The sequence below is a fragment of the Melopsittacus undulatus genome, chromosome 1 (assembly GCF_012275295.1).
Source record: "Melopsittacus undulatus isolate bMelUnd1 chromosome 1, bMelUnd1.mat.Z, whole genome shotgun sequence".
In the NCBI taxonomy this organism is placed as follows: Eukaryota; Metazoa; Chordata; class Aves; order Psittaciformes; family Psittaculidae; genus Melopsittacus; species Melopsittacus undulatus.
The window spans coordinates 105,072,824-105,095,220 of NC_047527.1; the positions used below are offsets into that span (position 1 = coordinate 105,072,824).

At 42.0% G+C, this 22,397-nt stretch overlaps 1 protein-coding gene across 2 annotated transcripts in view; it reads left to right on the forward strand.

Moving 5' to 3' along the window:
- DPP6 (dipeptidyl peptidase like 6) overlaps window positions 1–22,397 on the forward strand; it is a 412,441-nt gene that overhangs the window by 143,868 nt on the left and 246,176 nt on the right. The window contains exon 1 of one of the 2 annotated variants that reach the window (XM_005150039.3): window positions 10,832–10,888. The exons of the other annotated variant lie outside the window; for it this stretch is intronic. Within the exon in view, the coding sequence (XP_005150096.2) occupies window positions 10,832–10,888 (57 nt within the window). Of the gene's footprint in view, window positions 1–10,831; window positions 10,889–22,397 lie in introns of those variants that run through there. 2 annotated transcript variants of the gene reach the window in all.

Genomic DNA, 22,397 nt, shown 5'->3' on the forward strand with positions numbered 1-22,397 from the left:
TTGTGCTATTTTCTAAACTAAAGGAAATCACATATTTATTTATTTATTTTGCTTGTGGAATAATTCAGGGATGTGCTTATTTATTCAGCTGTAGGCTATTTTGAAATGTTTATCTCATTATTTCTTCACTGTCTTCAGAATATGGTAAAATGGAAAGGTCACAGATACTATATCAAACAATAATATGCTGGAAACTGTTAGTGGAGACACACTCTCTTGTTATAGAAAGAATGCATTTGTTGATTTGGGTTGTGTGGGAGAAGGCATGATTAAGTACATCATAGTAAGCATTTGTGTAATGTTTTAGGAAGGCTGTATCATATTTTATTTGTATTCACAAAAACAGTGAAGCCTTGCAAACTGTAGTGGGGCAATCTGAACGGCATACTGAGTCTCTGTGTGTTAAGGTCCTCAGCCACTTAATGAATTCTAGTCAGTACTCCTGGGACCCTGCAGCAGCATTTAGACATCCAGAGCAGTTTCATGTACCCAAATCACTGATACTTACAATTACTGCTTCACCCTTCCTCAGTCTGACTGTTAGACATCAAAGGAACAAACATTTCAGATGGGAAGACACAGGGAGTAGTCTTGAACACCAGCAACAGACTTTTATGCTCCCTGTACGTTTTGGACATCCCACCTCTTCTGCTGCTACTCTTGTGCTGCCATCAGTCAAAGCTTTTTATAGCCTTGTTCTTGCTTCCAGGAGGAACAGGCAGGGGCAAAGTTAAAGCAGTCTTGTAATTTCAAGTAGAGATGTGAGGGCTTCCACATCTCCTCTGCTTGTGGCATATCAGGTGCTGTGCAATCTGCCCTTGCTCCAGCTCTGCCCAAGTGCCTGAGGTGGCATTGCTGAATACCTGCTATGTCTCTGTAATTAAAGAACATGGATGTGGTTTTGGACAACAGAATCTAGTTTAAGGCATCCCTGCTCATTGCAGGGGGATTGGACTAGGTGACTTTTGAAGGTCCCTTCCAACACAAACTATTTTATGATTCTCTGATTATCAATGCTAAGTAAAGGATGTCTTATCCCTTTTTAGAGATCTTATGATGTACTTAGAGCCCCAGTGTTCTCCATGTTTCAGTAAGTTGTATAGGATATACAGATCTTATGTAACCCTTCTGCATCATTTCTCTTGTGTTATAAGCAGATCGAATAAATGGATGTGAACCGGACCTTGCTGCTACAGTACTTGAATTACTTATGCTATTTAAGTTTGAATTAAGGAAGCTATGTAGTTTACCATATGTGTTTGCTCATCATGAAGTGAGATTTCCACCTTCTTTACTATGTCATCTGGTTTTGAGCGAGTTGGGACTCTGATTTGGTGCAGTATTCTCAGAATTGAAGAGTACCCCATAGAGCCACTTAAAACAAAGACATAGTGCTAACACACTCCCCAAAAGCACCTCTTATCTGCTGAAAACGAAACCACTCAAAGGTGCTCCAAGTGGCACACCAAAACTGCTGGTCTTTTCTGTTTTTAAATTAGAGCAAGGTGTCGTTATGGTTTTTGTTTGCTTCTTCAAAAGGTAAGCAGATTATTGAGGTTGTACTCGTAATAAGTCAACTCTGTCCATCCCCTTCTTTCTCTTTTTTAATAAAGACAGACCTTTACATCTGTGTTAAGGGTTCTGGGGAGGCTTTTCCAGTTGGCCCATTTTCCATAAATAGCATTTCCACTAGAGGGCATTCAGAATACTGGTAACAAGTTTCAGCTGTCCTCTGCTTTAGTGCATGTACTGTGCCAGACATGCAATCTGGAAAGATTAATGCAGGGCGGGTACTAAGGCACAGCAGGGGAAAGTGAGTGAAGCGACAAAAAACTGTGCACCATTTGTTTCACCCGCCCAGTGAATTAGGGCTATGCCCAAGTGTTGTTTCCTGCCTCTTCCTTATGCCTTCAAGTCTGAATATATTGTAGGTTTGCCTTCTCCAAAAATAAAGATGCGAAGCAGATAGGAAGGGCCTTTGTGACTCTTTTAGAGAAGACAAGTGTCTGCAGTGTTTTCATTATTCAGACTCTTGAGAAGGCTATTTTGGGTTAGTAGACAAACTTACCTACTGTACAGCTAGTAGAAATGCAGCAACCTATGTTTACAATAACAGATTTCATCCCAAGCAATTTACCTGAGAAAAAAAACACTAGTGTTTGTATAAAACACTTGCAGCCATCACAACCTCCACCAGTAACTGGGGGCAGTGACCACCACCAGCAATCCAACTTCAGTACACATTTTGGGAAGGCAGTAAACTTAAGTGTAGATACTAGTGCCAGTGCAGAGCTGACACCATTGCCCTTCTGGGTGTTATTTGGGAATGTTTGTGAGAAGTTATCACAAGGTTACCATGGTTTTCAATGGGCCACTGCTCATCCGAGTCCAATTGTTGCACCCTTTGCTACAGGTGGTAGTAGCCCTAAGCAGATGCTCTCCACTGAGCCCAGCCTATGGGATCTGACACAGCCATCTGTCAGGTTTTGCATTCCATAACTGAGGACATTTGGTCCTTATGCCTGCATCACTTGTGAGACCTCATCAGTTGTGGTAGTATTACTTCCAATCACATATGACATCTTTAAGATGAAAGTATATTACATGCATCTATTTACCAGTGTCAAGTATTTTGCATAACCTCACTATTGAAAGTGTACAGATCATGTTGTAAGTTCAAGTTTTTTGGTTCGTTGGGTTTTTTTATAAAGCTGATATAAAAGTTAATGAAAGATAACAACCATTGCAAAGAAAAGTGTACTTCATAAAACAAATGCTTAAAAAGCCACTTGCTCCAGCTGTGGCTTTTATGTACAAGGATCTCTCAGGCAATGGTATGTGCTTACATAAGAAGCCTTTCACAACGCTTACATTTAAACCAGTCATCATCTTAAATGCAGATCATTTATTCATCCTATAAATCACTGTTGCAGCTAAAAATGAGGATGAGGCTCTCCCTTTTCCAAGCAGTAGGCTGCTAAATAGCCTAATATCTTTGCAGCTGTTGTGAAGATGGGGATTCTGTGTTTGACACTGATTTGAGGGGTGTATTTTATTATTTCTTCTCATTGCTGGTGGTCTCTTTTACATTTTCTGACCTGGCTATTTTGAGTTACAAAATCTATATCACAGCTAGTCTGTAAAACTTATGTTTAAATAAAGAGGAAAACAAGTAGGGAGGAGAAATAAATCCTTCCACTCCTAAAACAGCCAAAAAGAGCTCATATTGAGTCAATGAGGAAGGAATTCAGCTGCTGCTCAGAAATTATAAGGGGGGGGTGGGAATGTCAGTGGAGATTGATCCCTAAAATCGCAGGGAGCAGAAATACTGAGCCAGACTGTGAGGAGGCAAATTTTGAAAAAACAATCTGGAGATGATTCACAGCTGGCACTGAAGTTGGGGCCTCTGAAGTCTCTCACGCACAGATAAACAAGCGAGAAAGAGGCATCTGTTGCATTACAGCTGCCAAGGTCACACCAGCAGGAACAGGCAGAGGGGAAGAAAAAAGCCAGCGGTACAGTCTGTATTCCTTGCAGGGATAACGTAGTGCCAAACAATTATGGCATTGCTAATCATGTGCCTTTGAGGCTGGAAAGATGCGTTAAAGTATATACGCTGACTCAAAAAATTAACCCCACTGTCAATCAAAAGTGATGTTTTTGAAAAATATAATCCACTTAAGTGGGAAATTCTGACAGTACGCATGCTTGATCTTTAGGGTATGCAAACCAAAGTGAATACACAATCCCAAAGTGAGAAGGGCACAAGTACCTGCTGTGTTCCCCAGAGTCACGCTCCAGTTTAGACAGGAAAGTGCTATGCAAAATAGCCCTCACTGTGCATGAGTGAGCAGACTTTTTCACAGCTTGCATCCCAGTCCTGGAACCTGGAGCAGCAGCAAGAAATAGGAAGCAGCAGAGTACAGTGTTTCAAATAAAACTATTTTAATCACTTAAAACCATCTTCTCATACTTGAAGCTAAAAAAAAGCAACTTAGGCTTTTGTAGTGCACAAATGACAGCAACATCATAGGAGTGTTATACAGAGCCACAGGTCATTATTACAATGCCTGTTGTCTCTGTGTCCTCTGCTACACATACCTGCTTGTTTCAGATAGCAGGAGTTCTCAAACTTGGAGGAATGTTTTGAAGCGTATCCCCTGTAGGAACAGATATTCATGCAAATACCTAATTAAAGGCATTGAGTAAATAAACTGTATTTGATCTGTTAAATGAAAATACCACATCAAATTGCTTTCTTAACGATCTTGGCAATGGAAATGTGATATGTTTTTATCTGCATTTATATTCATCATCTATTATTGCCTCTAGCACAGAACCTTTGAAATCTGGAAAAGCATTTGAGTGGATTCCCAAGCTACAGAGGTCATCAGTAAACCCTCTGAAAATTTGTCTGGACGTAGACTCTCCCATGACTAACCCTTGGCAGAGCAAACATGTTGGAGACAACCAGAGAGAGGCAATATTAGCAGTGCTGATGCAAGGTTGAGTTAACTAATCCATATCCTTAAAGGCCAAAGCTTTTTCCCCCTTGGTAATAAGATTATTTTGGGATGCCCTTTGACAAGCTGAGAAGTCTTGCTAAATTTAGGGATTAATTTGGAACAAGATTTAGTGTTTTTATTGTCTTCTAATATGGAACAAGGTTGAGAAGCAGTGCTGGGGATAGTAAGTAATGCAGATGCTCTGCTGCCTTTGTAGGAGTAAAGCTGATGTCAGCTGATCTACCACCTAAGTATTCCCAATTCCCAATTCTGACTGGGTGCATTGCTGTGCACTAATGTGGTGTTACTGTTGTCACATTCTTGGAGAGGCACAGCGCACAAATTGTGTTTTCAGAACAAAAGAAAAATTAAATTCTCCCTCTCTGAGGCTTATTCAGATGAGCACAGAACAGAAATCTTGAGAATGAACAGCCACGATGACTGGCTGCTTTTGCAGCATCTAAAAACATAAACTCCTGTAAAGAGAATTTCTAACCATGCAGCCCTTATGGTTTCACAGCTGCATGTCCTGCTCTGGCATCCCCTACGTGAGGAGCACTTGACCTTCAGAAGGATCTGCAGTGGGGAGCACAGATCCCTCTGACTCACTGCTTCTGGGCTACAGAAGTCCAGACCGAAGAGGGGCTGTGCCACCACTTTTTGTGTGGATGAGATCTCACCATTGGAACTGAGGAGAGTGAATTGTCACCAGCATGCCTTGGCACATCTGCAGGACCGTGATGATGGTCCTGCAGACATACATCCTGCTTTGTACAGACCCCTCTTGTTCTTCTTTGAAATTTTCTGATGAAGCCAGAATAGTGGGGCAATAGGGCAGCTGCGGATGTTTTGACTCAAACTTGGAGATTAAATGGATTTACCTTTTTGGGAGTATGCAGTTGTCTTAGGAGAGCATGAATCAGGTAGACCTTCTTCTCAGACAGCTGTTGCAGGAGCTGTCAGACTTGTGCCTCCACCCTACTGTTTCCCCTCCTGAAAACCAACACCAATACATACTGAGCACTGTTGCCCTTGTATCCTGTTTTGATCCAAGCTTCCTCAGTCACCTTTCAAATAACTGAATGCTAAAATCCATGGCTACAATGTTTTTACAGGCTCACCTCCGCTTTCTTTTAGTGAATGTCTGGGCTGGCAGGCTGAGTTATCTTACTAACATTTACTACTACCATGACACTGCATCCAAAAATAAAACCTGTAGCCCTTAGGACTTACCCTTTGTAAACTACCTGTGAAAAGGTTTTTCCATTATCATAACTTGCCAGAGTATGTGGTTTCCTGGGCCATGTGTCCTCTCTGAACTGACAGCAAACCAGCTGAACCACTGGGAGCTAGTAGCGAGTGTGAAGCTCCAAGGGACTGGCTGTACAAAAGCAGAACATGTGGTGTGTTCTGCTAGAGGTAGCACATTACTGCACCCCGGGTTCTAATGGTTTAGATCCACTAAGGATTTCAGATACATAGCTCTCCATGGGATCTGGTCTTTATCTGGAGAGGGGAGAACATTAGCAGACTGTTCAAAGGTATAGTTAATCAAGTAGAATTCATTTTTACCCACTCTGCCCACTGGCTTCAACTTCCTTGATGTGGTAATGAAGAAGGAATAAATAGCTCAGTGTGGTACAGCCAGAACACCAGGTTTCAAAGGAACAGAAGGGTTCTGCATCCAATAACTATACCTGCTGCTGCTACGGGCTTATTACTGCCCTTGAACAGATGTGTGCAGCTGGAGGGTTCCCTCTGAGCATAGACTGCTGTTGGATCTGGCCTTTATAACACACAGGCGATGGGAATGCTCTACACTGACTCCTGAGAGCCCATTGCTACTTCCCATGAAGTGGCTGCTCAGCATCCACAGACAGTGGAGACTCTTGCGTACATGGAAGGGCAGAATCAAGGATAGTCTTAGTAAACTGGTCTGAGTAAAAGTGCTTGGGAGTAAGAACAAACTGCTTTTTTTTTCCCTACCATGTGTTGCTGTAATGCATGGTCATAAACAATAGTTATTGTGCTTTAGCTCCTAACAGTTCATAGGTCTTTATGGCAATGAGTTTTTAAGGTTTTAGTCCACCTTTTCTTGCAGAGCCATTGCAACATTATTTTCTATTTGCAATGTAAAAGATTTGCAATAGCTTTTGAGCATGAGGGAGCTTTGTGGTGGTGGTAGAGCTGGTCTCTGAGAACTCCAAAGAGTGTTTTGAGAATGATCCCAGACCACAAGCCTGTTCCTGTCAGTCTCAGGAGAATGAAGCACTTCCCTTCTAATGGGAAATGCTGTAGGACATGGGCAACTAATTTCTTACAAGGTAATTAAAAATTATCTGTCTTACTGCAGCAGTGCATGATATTGTTGAAACAAGCACTCTGGGTGAAGATGAGTTGAGAAGCTGGGAAGACTTCCTTTCACTTCTTCCTCTCCTGACAGGGGGAAAATGACTGGCTGTTCTGCCTGGTGGCGGAGGAGCTAATGGCTGTCAAGTGTGGGGATGCCATTCGTGTGGCTGTAGGTTAGCATTTTGAACATGCATCTTGGTTAGCAGGGAGAGCTGTCTGTGCTCGTAGCAATGCTCCTGAGCTGTCCCAGAGGTGGCATGATGTGGACTACATGGATTAATGACAGATGCTCATGATGGGAATGCAGATTGTGTGGCAGGGATGGAGCCTGGAGATAGCTTCTTTACACAGCCCAGGCAGCCAGTGAAGACAAACCTGTTGCAAGTGATGTGTGGTAGGTGATGAACAGCCTGATGCATCTTCAAACCTGGCAGGAAGAAACAATGTGCTGCCTGTGTTTCTGTGATCAGGTGGGATGCCGTGGGATGGGAAAGTTATATTCTCAGGGCCCTTATTTGCCAGTGCCTCCTGCAACCCCCTAAATGGGGCTGTCTGTATAAATCCTTCTGCCTGGGCAGCTGCTCTATAGCAAGATACACTGTGATAGAGGTGTATTAATTTTTCATGAGTGGTGACTCAGCCAAGCAATAAAGTTGGTACCCTAACATAGCACAGAGGTCAGGATGGATGGCCTCAGCCCTGTTAATACATGAGCAGATTCTTCTATGTCTGTTAATAATGAGTATTTCTGAATGGCTGAACCCCTTTTATTGAGGAAGGCTGGTGGCAGAGAGCTGGAGGACATGACTTTCACATCCTCCTGTCACTGAGCAGCAGCTCATGGCTATCTGAGAGGATGAAACCCCTGCACAGGTCAAGGGTGATGGAGAGGCACCTCCAAGCAGAGATCAAGGCATTTCAATAACACTGGGGTAGTTGCAACAAAACACTGGGAGGTAAAGTGAGAACAGTTAGCATTGTAATGCACTTATGTAATAAAGCTAAGCCATAAGCATTTGGACAGTAAACCACTGGACTAATTAACACAATTTACTTCTTATGCATCCAACAACAAACTTAGTGGAAAAAATCTACATTGTAAGGAGGAGTGGCCATTTCAAGAAAACTAGTGAAGACTGTGTGTCTTTAATGGTTAAGTGTGAAAGAACTGAATTCACATAGGTAGGGTAGGCAAGGGTAAATAGCTGGTACAAATATATTTATCTTCAGCAGCAGTGCAGTTAAGTTCAGTGATTGCCAGTGTAAGTACTGAGTCATCAGGGACACAGTGAATGGTCTATGTTTTGAGAGGGATCTGCTTTGCAGAAATTCACAGGATATACTGTAACAAAATAAAAATAAACCAAACAATAAAAGAAAAAAAAATCAAAGCCAAATACCAGACCCCAACCAATACAGTTCTGGTTTTTCCTTTGAATTCCTCTTGGAAAGAAAATTAGCTGAAGTGTGGAGTAAGGCAAGCCTTCATTCCTGTCCACTACAGGTAGAAAAATAAACCAAGGCCACTGGAAAATTCAAACTGATACACTTCTATAAGACCTTGAAAGCAATTCTGTTCTGATGGCTGGCAAAAAAAGTATAAGCAAGAACAACCTCTCTATAAATATATACAAAATATTGTGACTAAAACTATTGGGACTAAAGAGATGAAATTGCAGCGTAAGCTAGGAACATGTCATACTATAACCCAGCAAGAGGTTGACACAGGCTGTTAGATTTAAATGTAAATTATTGCTTCTTGTTAGAAAGGTGCTGTTCACTTTTTTAAATGAACTATTTGCCAGGATCCTGGCTCCTGGGACCAGGCAAGGTTGTCCAGTTTTCCAGTTTCTCCAGTGTTGGAGATCTTTTATGTTTCTGTTTCTATAAACCAATGTGATATATAATGGTGAAAATGCAGAACAGGTTGCCCAGAGAAGCTTTGTCTTCTCCCCACAGGAACACATAGGACCCCATCCCTGGGCAGGTTAGACGGGGCTTTGAGAAATCCAGTGTAGTGGAAGGTGTCCCTGCCCATGGCAGGGGTGTTGGAACTGGATGAACACAAGGTCCCTTCCAGCCCAAACCATACTATGATTCTATTAAATGTTTAGGAGGTCTGACTGGTGGCTAGTAGATACCCTCTAGGAAAACTTGTCCTGCCATTGATCTGTTCCTGAAACAAGGTTCAAATTTATCCCAGGTGTAAGGACACATTGCATATAGTGGAGTTGTGTTCCTGGTGAATGTGACCTTGTATAATAAATCTGTGCTGTAAAACTGAGGATCAAATGGGGCATAATCACTTCCTTGTCAGATGAATACTCTCATGTTCCCTTTCCTTAGCCAGTTACCTATGGACTAAGCAGAGATCGCAGATATAAGGAGGAAGTTCTTTACTGTGAGGGTGGTGAGGCACTGGAATGGGTTACCCAGGGAGGCTGTGAATGCTCCATCCCTGGCAGTGTCCAACACCAGGCTGGACAGAGCCTTGGGTTGACATGGTCTAGTGTGCGATGTCCCTGCCCATGGCAGGGGGGTTGGAACTTGATGATCTTAAGGTCCTTTCCAACTCTGACTATTCTATGATTCTATGATTCTTTCATGTGAGTGAGAAAATGTTTAGCTTTGTACAGCGTGACAGCACAGAGGCAAGATCTGGTCTTGATCTTGGGACTCTTGGAAAGAGGTGAGGAGTTGGAAAGCAGCAACATGGGAGTTTCATGTTGCCTGATATTGAGGTGGGCTATGATTTGCATCAGTCTCAAGCAAATACTTAGCAAACTTCATGTTGCTCTAAGTTTTGTCCAACTAAGCAAGATCCCCTGACTGTTACTGGAGACTGGTACTTGCTTTATGCCTCGTGCTCCGCACACCCCATGTCACCCCATGCTGACAGCAAGGTGGGTGAGTGGGCTAGGAAGGCTTCTTTGACAGCTCCACCGTGTTGGAGTTACCTCCATTATGGCAGGAAGCTAGCTATGGCAGTGTAGAGTGGAGCAGGCAGCGCTGCTGGTGTGTCACTCGGCAATGTGACCTACATGGCAGCTGCAAGCACGCAGGTGGCAGCCAGGATATCAGAAATGCAAAGTGGCCTGCGTCACATCAGGTTCATGGAGAGGCTTGGGGGAGCCTGGGCACATGTTTTACCCTGATGAATGCGCCACCCTTTGGCAGTGAGGCAAACACCTCCCCAGGGAGTGTTGATGCTCTCCGTGTCCCATCAGTGAGAACCTGCTTCTCTGAGAGTCCTTGCTGCATCCTTCAAAACTGCCCTGGCAGCGGGACAGAGGCTGCCCTTGGCACAGCTTTTCTTCCTAGACAGAGACTGCCAGGACACTGAAACATGTGCAAGTTGGGAGAAGCTGGAAACTCCGTTTGCGGGACTCCCATTGCCAGCACCACAGGGAACGTGGCATTTAATTCCTGAGCGCCAGCTGCCTGCGGCCCCTTTCCCCTTGCTGCGGGAGGGGAGATGATGCCGAGCTCAGCTCTGCACATTGCCAGCGAGCAGCACATTGTGCTACGAGGCGGCCGGTGCATGCGCAACGCGCGGGCTGCTGCCGTGGAGGTGGGGAGCGAGGACCACATCGCTGCCTCCCGGCTCCGAGCTGCCAGTTGCTGGTTGCCAAGCAGTTATCATTGTTTCTGTGACGATTGCAGAGGCTGTTGCTAATTGAAGAAGCCCCCACAGCATCCTTCTCTCTGCTCCTGCTTCTGCTTTTATTTTAGAGGCTCAAGGGGGAAGACAGCTAGACTAGTGCTTTTTTACATTGCATTTTTATTTATTTCTTTTTTGTGGGGGTGGGAAATTTCTCAGCTGGTGATTAAGTGATGGACTAGTTACTCATCCTTATCCCTTTAGTCTTTGTGTGTGTGTGTGCATGTATGTCTGAACACACACAGACAAGCTTACACACGCACACACACTGTAAAATCTTGTTTGCCACTGCAGTGGGCACAAATAGGTGAGCATGACTACAGCCAAGGAGCAAAATGCATCAGGGAAACAAGCCCAACAACAAGATCAGGTAATGCTTATTTTCCTCAATTTCAAACAAATACAGATTTGCATTGTATAGTTCTGTGTTTCGTGTATGATTATTATTAATATATATTTTTTTTAATCTTCTTGGTGTGCATTCCTAAAATTGTCAACTGAGTCACCAGTCAGTGGCAGGAGGAAAGTACTGTGTAGCTGGGTTCAAGGTCTGCTGTCTCGGTGTGTGTGGAGGCTGGGGGGAAGCTGAAATTGTGCTATTTTTAACAGCCTGTACCTCTTGCTGAAGGCAATAGAGGTTTGTTCTGTAACTTGTTCCTTATGTGCAAGGGGGAAGGAGCAGCATGTTGGGACAGAGGCCCCTTCTTGCTGGAGGAAGGGGTAAAGGTTTTTAACAGCCCTGATGCTGATGGATGTAAAACTGCAAAAGTGGGTTTCAGCTTCTTACTTTGTCACGCACTTTCAGGGGGTTTTGGAGGTTTTTTTGTCTGGCATTGTCTTGGAGGGACACTTCAGAGTACAGCGTGTGCTCAGGCTGTGCATGCACAAGCAGTGATGGGGGGGAAAGCAGCTGTAAGTAGGTACAACTCCCGCTGACTCTGGGGGCAATTGCAGTGCTCACACCGCATCTGAACTTGATTCATTTGTTTCAGTTGGTAGGTGCTTTATCTGTTTCTGTAAAGGTGGAAAGTTAAAGACTTAATTTTGCCTGTCATGCCTAGTTTTTAGAGTATATTCCTATCTGACTGCACTTACCAGGACAAAATTAAGTCAAAACTTTCCCTGTCAAAAAAGCAGCGGGTAGCAGAAAAAGGGGACATATCCTCACTGGTAAAGGAATAGCACAGTTAAAAAGTGGTGGCATAAGGGAAAGCCTGGTTGCGATCTCTGAGCATCCAGCTGAGGATGGCAAAGGTTTGTGGGCTCCTGGCACACCGGCAGACCAGCAGCTCCATCCTCCTTGGCACCAGCTTCTCCTCCCCGGCTTCAGCCCCGTGCCTAGGGGGACCGTGGGGAAGCCTGTACGCTCCAGTTCTTCAATTTTCATCGTCTCGTTAAGGCTTTGGAAGTTCGCTGCTTTAATCTTCAGTTAGGACAGCATGGGAGGATAATTTAGATAGATCTCTCAGGGCACAAATTAATTCTTAAAATAGTTCTTCCTGGCTCGGTGAGCTGAGAGCCTCGCACGTTGTTTCCCTTTTTTTTTTTTTTAACTTGGTGCTTTATTGTAGGGAATTGGGGAAGGGAAGAGCAAGGGAAGACACCAGGTACCACAAACAGCATCTTATGATCTGCATTTTCAGGATGACATTTTACTAATGGCCAAAACAGGCTCAAAACAGTGAAACCAAGAAGAAAACAACTTTGATACTGAGGGTAAAGAAACTGTGCCTTCATTTAACCTCACATCTGTTGGGCTTCTCTACTTCCCTGTCTATTTCTGTTGGCATATGTATGTTTGTCACAGGTTGCTGCAGATTAAAATTAGCCTAGCTGTGTTCCTGGGAGGGAGGGGTGCATAAGTGCCTTTTCTGAACAAAGAGAGCTGTGGGGGTGTCCCCTTCTCCTTGTCAAGCTGTGCAAAACTGCTGGGTTTTGTAGGTCAAGAAGTGTAAGTCGGTTGTGTTTTAAGAAGGAGCAATGTTTTTCTTTCAAGTAGTGCTACCTGCGTAATGCCATTTTGCTACTTGCATGCCATGACTTTGCTACTGGCATGCTATGTCTTTGCTACCTGTCTCTTCCCATATGAAATATAAAATGCCTAGAATGGGTCTTTAGTATTATGCAGAGTCGACTAAATTTATTCTAGAACTGATTGAGTTACAATTATACCCATATGGTACGCTTAAATATTCTGAAAGTACATGCTCTCTCAGCTCTGCCCTAGTGTGAGCATGAAACAGAAATATCAAGCATATATAAATATCAATGATATTGATGAATATTAATGTTAGAGTCTGTAGGCACCTTTGCTCACTTCCATTTTTTGTTGTTGTTTTCACAGTACATGATTAGTAAAATGGTTTGGCAGTGGGGGGTCGAATCCAACCTGTGTCCATTGTTTTGATTGTACTTTTATCTTCCAACACCAAACACAAATCTAACCTCTTATTTTACCTGAACCAGTTCATAACTGAAAAAAGGCTCTATCCAAATTCTATTTCCAGATGAAATTCTATTTTCAGGCTTGTGAACTCCAAGAATTGCTGAGGTTTTTTTGCTTGCTTTAAACTGATCAAGAAACTGAAAATTGTAGCTGGGAGAAAATTGAAGGCAAAGTGCTGGTCTGTCTGTAGGGGACCGACTCTTTTTCAGAAGCAGCTGCTGCTGTCGTAAGAGATTGTGACTGTCCCTTTTCTGTATTCCTTGCTGTGACATTCCCTGGATCCAGAGGCAGGCAAATGACACACTTGGCTTAAGTCTATGCTGTGTCCTACCATGCTAACCCAAACAGAAGCTGGGCACGAAAAGGCACTGCAGGAACAGGGTGTGGAAAGTTTGAAAACATCTGCAGAAGCTTTGCAGGCAAAAATGAAAAAATCTAATTCAGACCCATGTCTCTATATGCAAATGAGGGCATGTTCTCAAGATTTACAAAAATTATAATAATTAGGAAATGATTGGGATGTGCAGATAAGGAATGCAGTGCCTTACCTACTTGAAGCCATGCAGTAAGCATCCCTTTCTTTCCTTTTTTTAATTAAAAATGGTTTTATATAGTTTCTTTCTGAGAAGCAGTGTTGCCCACCTCCACGCCAGTTAAACTATTCAGAATTTTAATCATTTGTCTCCTTGCTTGTCTCTTTCATGTGTCTGAACTTTAAGCCTTTTGGGCATCATGTACAGAAAGTGTAAGTGATAGGTAACACTGTCTCTTACTGTCAAGTTGTGATTGCTTGATCAAGACCTAAGTTGAACGTGTTAGTCTCTGTATGCTTAGGTGCTTTTGACACAGCTATGGTTTCTTGTTCAAATGGTTGAAGTTGGATAAAGTGCAGTGTACAATGATTGCAGTTGGCTTTCCGCTAGACCCAATGCTCAGAAGTCCGTAGAAAAGCCTGCAGACACTAATAGACTTGGGCTCTGGCTCAAGAGGACTAGTGAATCTTGTTCTCTGTCTTGGGGATTGTTTGCTGGATGTGTGAATACACCATTAAAACCATGTTTTAATTGGAAAAGGAGAAGAAAATAGCAACAACAGGTCAAGTACTGTGTCAATGTGCTTTAGTAATTCATATTTCCTGAAGATTTTTATATTTCAACGTAAGCCTGTAAATTTGTTATTATAGTTTAGCCCAGTTCTTGTTACTTTTAATGGCCTTTGGGAATGTAAATAGCTCTACAGTCATACATAAAAAATAAGGAGGCTGGGTTTTTATGAAGATGTGATAAGAGGCATAATGTGCTAAAATGAGACTTTTAAGTATTTTAAAAAATGAGTCAGCATATCAAGGATAGCATGATCAAAGATTCTCAAAGACCACCTTTTATAAAACATATTTAAAGGGTTGATTGGTTAATTAGGTACTTGAACACTCAGAATAAATGATTGTTCCTATTTCTTTTGCTGTATGGAGAAAACCTGGCAGAGGGAGTGAGATCTCGCTCTACTCTCTGCATATCCTAGACGATGTTGTTGATGATTGTTTGCATGCAGCTCCATATAAAAGACCAAAAATTAAGTAAGGAGCCAGCTTGAGTGTTGCCTTTTATTGAAGTGGACTACATGGAGGAGTGTAGTCAGATCAATAGAACAGTTATGCCTATTAGCTGTTATTAAGGTAATCAATTTTGAGTTTTACAGAACAGGTGGAATTCCAAATAATAGGTGCCTTCAAGTGGAGAGAGAAGACATTTAACTTGGAAAACCTAGTGAGACTCAAGAATAAAATGATTAAAAGAGCAATATTTCATGCTTCTAATGTTCCCCTGCCACTCTGCACTTCACAGAAATAGTCTGTAGTATCTTGAAGAGTGAGTATAGTTGGAGTATCTAATATACTATGCTGAAATGTGCCTTTATTTGAGCATATTTATTAAAATAAGAAAAAATACCTGCACTTTAGGTACATTATGCAGCACTTTCCCCTACATAGTTGCAATTAGGTAATTTTGTGATTCCTGTAACGAAGTGTGTCAATCCCTGTGTGCCCTGCTGTCTTCCTTCAAGGCATTGTTGAATCCTCAGCCATGGTGAGCTAAATCTTATGCCGTTACTTCATTCACAGAGCAGATTAAACTAAAAAATATGGGTATGCTTACACTGGGAAGTAGTGTGGACCCAGTAGTGTGGACCTACCCCATGAGAGGGAGGGAGATGGTATTGAGGTCCCAAATACACATTTTGGACAGGGGGATATTTTGAGTTAGTTCCAGGCTGGTTTGAATGTCCATTAGCGATTGAAAAGCATCTTCTCATTTAGCTTTATCCAGAAAGAAGACAGTTTGTATGCTCTGAGGCAACTAAAAAATGTGAGTTAGACCATAGTAGAATTGAGAATTGGGTAGAATTGAAAAATTTAGTCAGCAGTGCTGTTCTGAATTGAACAAAAGTGCTAGATGCTCATGTTGTTAACACGGAGGGGGAGATGCACCTGAGTAAGTATAACTTCATGTGAGTTATGTTCTTGTATCTGAAGATATTCTTAAGTGTTCTTTTTTTAATTTTCCTTTTCCTGTGAGTTGTGACTTAAAATCATTCCAGATCTGCTGTCCAGAAAATCATCATCCTTGGGTGCCAAGTGTCTTGGATACTTCAACATGCTTTACCTGACAGACTGCAACAATCCTGTTTCTCTGTGACACTAAAGCCTCCTTACATCACATGAGCAGTACGAATTTGCTCTAAAGATCACAGGATCTCTTCATGTTGTAAATAGGCTGTAGTGTACAGCAGGTTTAGGCACATATTGTAAGCTGTGAATTTTATCTGTTGAAGTAGGGAAAGTATGTTGCCTTTTTATTTGTCAATACCTACCCATGGTGTATGCTAGACCACAAAGAGCCATGACTAAATCCTCTATGTTTTCTTGGCAAGGTTTGAGATTATGCAATGTAACTTCATGTTAGGAAGCAGACTGAGCTGTGAATTTGTTACAAGAAAGCCCTGATTCATGGTGCCACTAGCTGGCACAGTCAATCCCCATTGCAGCACCCCAGTGGCATAAAATCCACACAGAGAAGTTGAAGAGCACCATAACATGATACTGGTACTGCAGTACCCAGTACCCAGTGGCCTGAAATGAGCTTGGCCTGGAGCTGCTGAAGAGGTAGGAGTGGGTCTCCCAGGAGATGAGCTAATTTAGTATATTATCTCAGTGACTTGTGATAGCATAGCTCCTATATTCTTAGCTGGGGTTGAAAACAGTTGTATCCCAAAGGTGAGTGTGAGTGTGAGAATCCCTCATTCTCACTGCCTTACTGCAGTATTCTGGCTCTGATTATTACAGCTCTGCAGAAATCAGGGGGCAACATTCACTTTTGGAAGGTGTCTGCCAAAGAGAAGGGAAAGAGAAGAAACCTGACTCTGACCTGCATAGGAAACAAAGCAGGTTTTTAGTTTTAATGGAACTGTTTAGTGTTAGTTGTTTAAGTGCATCGTTTTCTTAAAATAACATTGTTTATATGAGACAATACTTTTTTTTTCTTGATAACAACTCTGTAAATTACGTATCTTGTAGACCCAACGCAGGCTTTCTCCAGGAAGTCATAGAGAACATTTGTGTTTCATTCTGTTAATGGCATCTGATCTGTTTCTCAAGAGATTAAATTTCTGTAATAGTGCTCCTGAGAGAACCATATTCAAGAACATGAAATTGCATCAAACTAGCAGTCTTTTCAAGCTTCTAATTCGCCATGAGGAATGCAGGGAGCTAAGCAATGGGGAGGGAGAGACAGAGATGGAAGGAAGCATTTTTGGCATAAAACTGGAGTCTCAAAAGGAGAAGGCTGTAGAAGAGCTTTATTGGTGTTCAGTACTGGAATGGAAGTGCTTCTAGAAACCCTCAGATGTGTCAAGACCATGTTATGGTTGGTGATCCTCTAAGCACACAGCTTGTAAGGGTTGGTATGCTTCCTTAAGATGCTGCTTGAAATCATGTGTGCTTTACACTCTGGCCATACCTTGACAGATCGAATGGGGTGTGCTCTGCCACTTGTCCCTGGGACTGTGTTGGTTGACTGCTGCTCTCTCCATTCCTGTGAGAGGTAACTTGGGTTGCAGCCTTTCTCATTAAGTCTTTCTTTTGCTCTTGGATCAACACAGAATAATTTGTCTCTGAAGTTCACCAGATATCTAGGGTTCATGAGAGCGTGTTTGAACTCCACAAGAAAAAAACTGGATTTATTTTTTTTAACTCTTATCTTAAGAGCATCTGATGCTTCATTCCAGTTGCGGCCCATTAGCAGTGCTATGCATTGCTACAGTCATTTCATGGACAGTGGTTTTACCTGCTTTCAGTTCTTAGGCCTCTAATGCTGACTCTTTGCAATCTTTATCATGCATTGAGTTGTGGTGAATCATGGATATGAGAGCAAGTAGCACTTTTAAAACTTGTAGAGTACAGTAATATCTATTATTTATGTAGTTTATTCTGTATGATTTGCATTCAGGACTGTTTTTTGTTTTGCCCCTTCTTTCTTCCTTCCTTTCATTCTTTCTTTTGTCCTTCCATCCTGCCTTCTCTGACTCTTAAGTGGGATTTAAGTAAGTGAAATAGATTCAGAGAGAGTCTTGGCAGCAGCAGAAAAGGAAAGTGCACTTCTTCACTAAAGGTCTACTGCAGATGTGGAGAAGAACCAACTGCAGAAGTGAGAGTGCATTGAGCAAGTTTTCAAAAGCTTTGTTAAACATGAATTTGAAGAGGTACCTATATTTGAAATCAATGAAGGTGATTGAGCAGGGAAAGGCAAGTTAATATCAATTTCTGATTTAATAGCAATGTTTGGGTGGGATTATCAGGTGGCTTTATATGGTGGTTCAGTGTTGGAACATGAAACTTGGGGGTTTTTGTGCTACAGACTTCTATTGTGGCTTTGAGCAAGAGTGTCAGACTTAGATCCTGGGTGGCAGTCAGCAGCTGCTCTTCTGCCAAGATAGTCCATTGTTGCCTTAAGTTGGAAAAAAAAAACAAACCAAACCCAGACCTGGGGGTCTCCTGAGGATAAGAAAATGAAATATGAAGTTCAAAGATAGTGTAGTAACTCAGGCTGCACAAGTGCCTGAGATATCAGAGAGATGTACTCCTTGATGTTTAGAGAATGAATGTAGGTAAAGGGACACAGGAGAAAACCTGAAAGTTAAAACTTATTCTGAAGACTTAGAGATTGAATAAGAATTGCAGCGGGAAAAGATCAAGATAGAGGTAAATCCTGGCAGGACTTCAGATAGTTATAGGCAAACTCGAAAATGAGAGAGAGATAATGCAGAGAATTTTGGGATTGTATCTTATTTTAAGATTTTGGGAACTTGAAGCAATTTTACAGTTTGAGGTAAAAGAGAGATTCTTCTTTCATCTCTTGGTTGCATAATGCAAAGAGACCTTTTCCAAGAAGGAGTACTTATTTATTTTTTTCCAATAGGAATACTGTGGTGTAATTAGTAGCCACAGAGATGAAATGGAGAAGTAAATGGGGAGATAATGAGCCAGTGAGATGTGTGGTCAAGGGTAAAAACAAAACCTTTCAGAAGTGGAAGCCAGATGCTGAAGTTTGAAGCCCAGGAGGTTGATGGAGATCATCTTCCTGAAAGTCAAGATGAGGCTATGAGCCAAGGCTGAAGCATAGAGCCTGGTACTTGGAGAGAGAAAGCCCTGCCAAAAGTTGTGGAAGTTGTGGAGAAGTGTGATGGAAGTGGAGAGGACATAGCTACTTCCCACTGCCATTGGTGAAAATCCTCCACAGATCAAGGAAAATGAGAGATAATGAGTGGGCTAGAGAGTTACTGTTAGCTATCTGGAGGAATTATGGGAATTGCACCAGAAGTAAGATCAGACTTGGTAGTGGAAAATGCTTATGGGGAAGAGGCTGCCAGGTAGGCAGCTGGCTCATAAGAAAGAAGGGAGCACATGGCAGTACCCTTCCTTGTCCCAGAGGGAGGTGGCAACAGGAGCAACGAGGCAGGGGAAGGAGGGAAATCAGCAGTGGCCATGTTGAACAAGATTATGGTTAGGGTTGATGGTCCCCTTTACCACAGCTGAGTTGTACAGGCAGAGCAATGATGCTTGTCATTACTAGGAAGGCATTTGGTGAAAGATCTCAGCAGGCCTTGCAACCTTCCTGAGTGCTCACAGTGAGGGACAGCTGCTGTTCCCCATGCAGTCTGTGGGTAATGTGGTGTCACTAACAGAGGGATGAGGTGCAAGGTGAGGACTAGCTGCAAACCTTGTGTGGCAAAGGGAGTTCAGAGCACTGCCTTTTCTCTTGCTTTTGCTGGGCATTCATGTTGTGGGCTTGGGCGGGGATTTGTTTGAGTATCTCCATCCTGTAACACACTGTTTATTGCCTGCTTTGCGTAAAGCAGAGAAGATAGCTGTATTTTTGCCAGCTCTCAGATACCCTGTGTCTCTTCAGAAATACCCCACCTTCAAAATAAGTACTTAAATAATGCATTAGCTAAAGACATTGCCTTCTGTTCTATCACATGATGGGGGGGGGGGGAGTGGGGTTGCACTGGGGAAAAAGCAGCAGCAGTCTTTGCCAGGGGAGAAGATTCCCAGAAGAACCATAGGAAGAAAAGGGTTAAGGTCCTCTTCTTGCCCAGGGAAAGGGCTCTGCTTCTCTCGTTCCCCCTTGCATTATCCATCCCTGAGTGTACTCTGATTGCCTGTGACATTCTGCTGCCGAAATAATGCCTTTTTTGGGGTGACAACCTGTGTGATGTATGCGTGATGCACATGATGTATGGTAACTGGCAAGCAATGTATGGCTATTATTATTATGAGATATTATTTTGTCACAGAAACTGCAGGTGAAAAGTGCAAATAGACCATAATTTCTCAGAGTGGGATTCGTCCCAGTGGGCTGGACAACATCTGGGCACAGAGGCATAACAGGGACTTGTTTCAGGATCTTGTCTTGTTAAGTAGCCCTGTAGCGCCAGCATCATGGCTGTGCATATGGGCTCTACGGCCTTGGTGGGAGAGGCTGGCAAAAAGGTAAGGGGATCTCCCTGCATCACTGAGAGTGAGGAATACTCTTAGAAAGCATTTCCCTGTCTCCATGACCACCTTAAAAAAAAAGCCAAATTGCAGATGATCGTGGGCAGAGGATAGGTGAGATTAGTTAGAATGTGCTGGGACAGAGAGAGTTAGCTGATGGGATCCTGATGAATCACCAAGGTGGCAGGAATGTCTAGGCATTGTCTCTCTGCAGCTGCCTCAGGCTTGCTGTGTCCCTTACAGCTCTTTGGTGGGCATACGCCTACTGCTACCACCACTGTGCGGGGAAGCCTTGAGCCCTTGCTGCACCCGCTTTTCCAGATGTGAACACACAAGTCTAAGCTGAGTGAGGAATTAAGCACTGAGTATGTTTCATGGTAAATGAGGATGAAACAGGCTGATACAATTACTTAAGATGACTTAAACTGAGCTTACACATGAAATGACCATGCAAAAGCACATTAGAAAGGGGAGGAAGAGTTTCACTGAAATTGTAAAACCAAGCAAATCTGAAGGCTGTGTTAGTTGGTTGGGGTTTTTTTTAACCAGTTTACATCCTTACCTTTGTCAGCCTTAAAACAAATGTCTGTTACTATTATTGTTTATAAAAACTAAAAGAGATAAAAATAAAAGTAAATTTTATATATTCACAGTTTTAACTAAAGTAGTTTATATTACTGCTTAACTGCTGCTGAGCTTGAAATTGGAGAGACAGTAAGCCTTCATCTAAAGCAATTAGTCTGCAGTTTTTGACTCCATTACCTTCACTTATGTGTGTAGCTGAATAGTTGCATGCAGATATTTAAGGTTTAGTTGTAGTATATTACTGACAAAAGTGAAATCACAACTTAGATATTAATTTATTGTTAATTTAGCTTGTCAGATACCATAATAAACATGTAATTGACTGGGGGTGAATGTATGCAGTAGCATATTATGTGAAATGCATTTTGGGTCTTTAATCTAGCTTAATCACCCACTGTGACCAACCTTTCAACTCTTTTTTTGGTAGGGTTTAAAGGGGCCTGATACTTAGCGGTAATGTGGTTGTAGGAATTAATGAATGGTACATTAAGTTGTAACCATCCTTAAGTATATTGCAATTGTACATTTTTATCTTTCTGTTTCCATGGCCAGGAGCAAGCAGGTTATTTTCAAATATATATGCAGCATTTTGTGGCTACTGGTAGAGAGAGGCTCAAGGATGGACAGGGAAAACATATTGCAACTTAACCCATATGAAAACGAGAGAGAGAAAAACCATGAAGTCATGGGGGTTTAATTGCACAAAACAGTCTACAGCAAAGCAGATGATACATACCTTGAAGGATGGAGTAAACAAAAACTTCAGGGTTTTTATTTTTCTGAGATACTATGGTACTAGATAAAAAGGAGGAATTGCTGAAGGTGAGGAAAGATAAAGGAACTTTTTCTTTTTTATTGTTATTTCATACTCTGTAGATGCCATTGCACTGAGTATAATAAGCATGACTAGTCGTTTTAGCAGGAAATTTGTAGCTAAATTTTCTTATGCTTAAGAAGCCCTGGCACTTCACAGTTTAGTAGAATCTAGTAATAATAGCAGCCTTAGTTTTTATAAGTTTCATGTCCCAATATCTTTGATGCAAAAGTTAATTTACAAATGTTGCTGAGAATGATGATACATTGAATCTAATGAGTATTTGATATTTATCTCTGTAAGCTTAATCATTAGAGGCTTCAGTGGCATTAAATAGAATTCTTTTCCATGGCCTTTTTCTCCTAAGGTATAATACATAATTTTAAATGGATTATATTGATGCTTGACTTTGCTGTTGAAAGTCATTCTATAATTAGAAGTTTGATTTCACAATCCAAACTAAAACAGCCAGACAAAACAAAAGCAGTTGTGAATGTATGGAACAGAAAAATATTAAGAGAAATTGATTGAAATAGCCCTGGAAAGTACTTAGCAAGTAATGTTTGTCCATTAATAAAATGTATATATTTGAGGGGATGTTTTGACTTTCTTTGCTCCCTTGTTCAAAGAAGTAGCTGATTTCAGTTACTACTCGTCTACTTAACAAGTGTTACCTTCCTGCCTAGAACATCTTTAAGGTTGATAGTAAGTAAATACGTGACATCTTCATTTGGTTTTGTTTCTTGTTTACAACCTGGGCTTTCCAATGCCCTTCAGGGAGATTAGGAGACTGTGCTGTTATCTATGAGACATCTTTCACTCAAGTGTGTTGACAAATTCAACATTGATATTGGGCTGAATGTTGACAGCGTATCCCTGTATAAAACAGAGAACTTTAAGGAACTCTAGAAAGTGCATATATCTGAAATACAATGAAGAGATATTTGGAGTGAGTGGCCAAATTCAGAATAAATCTGTTGACT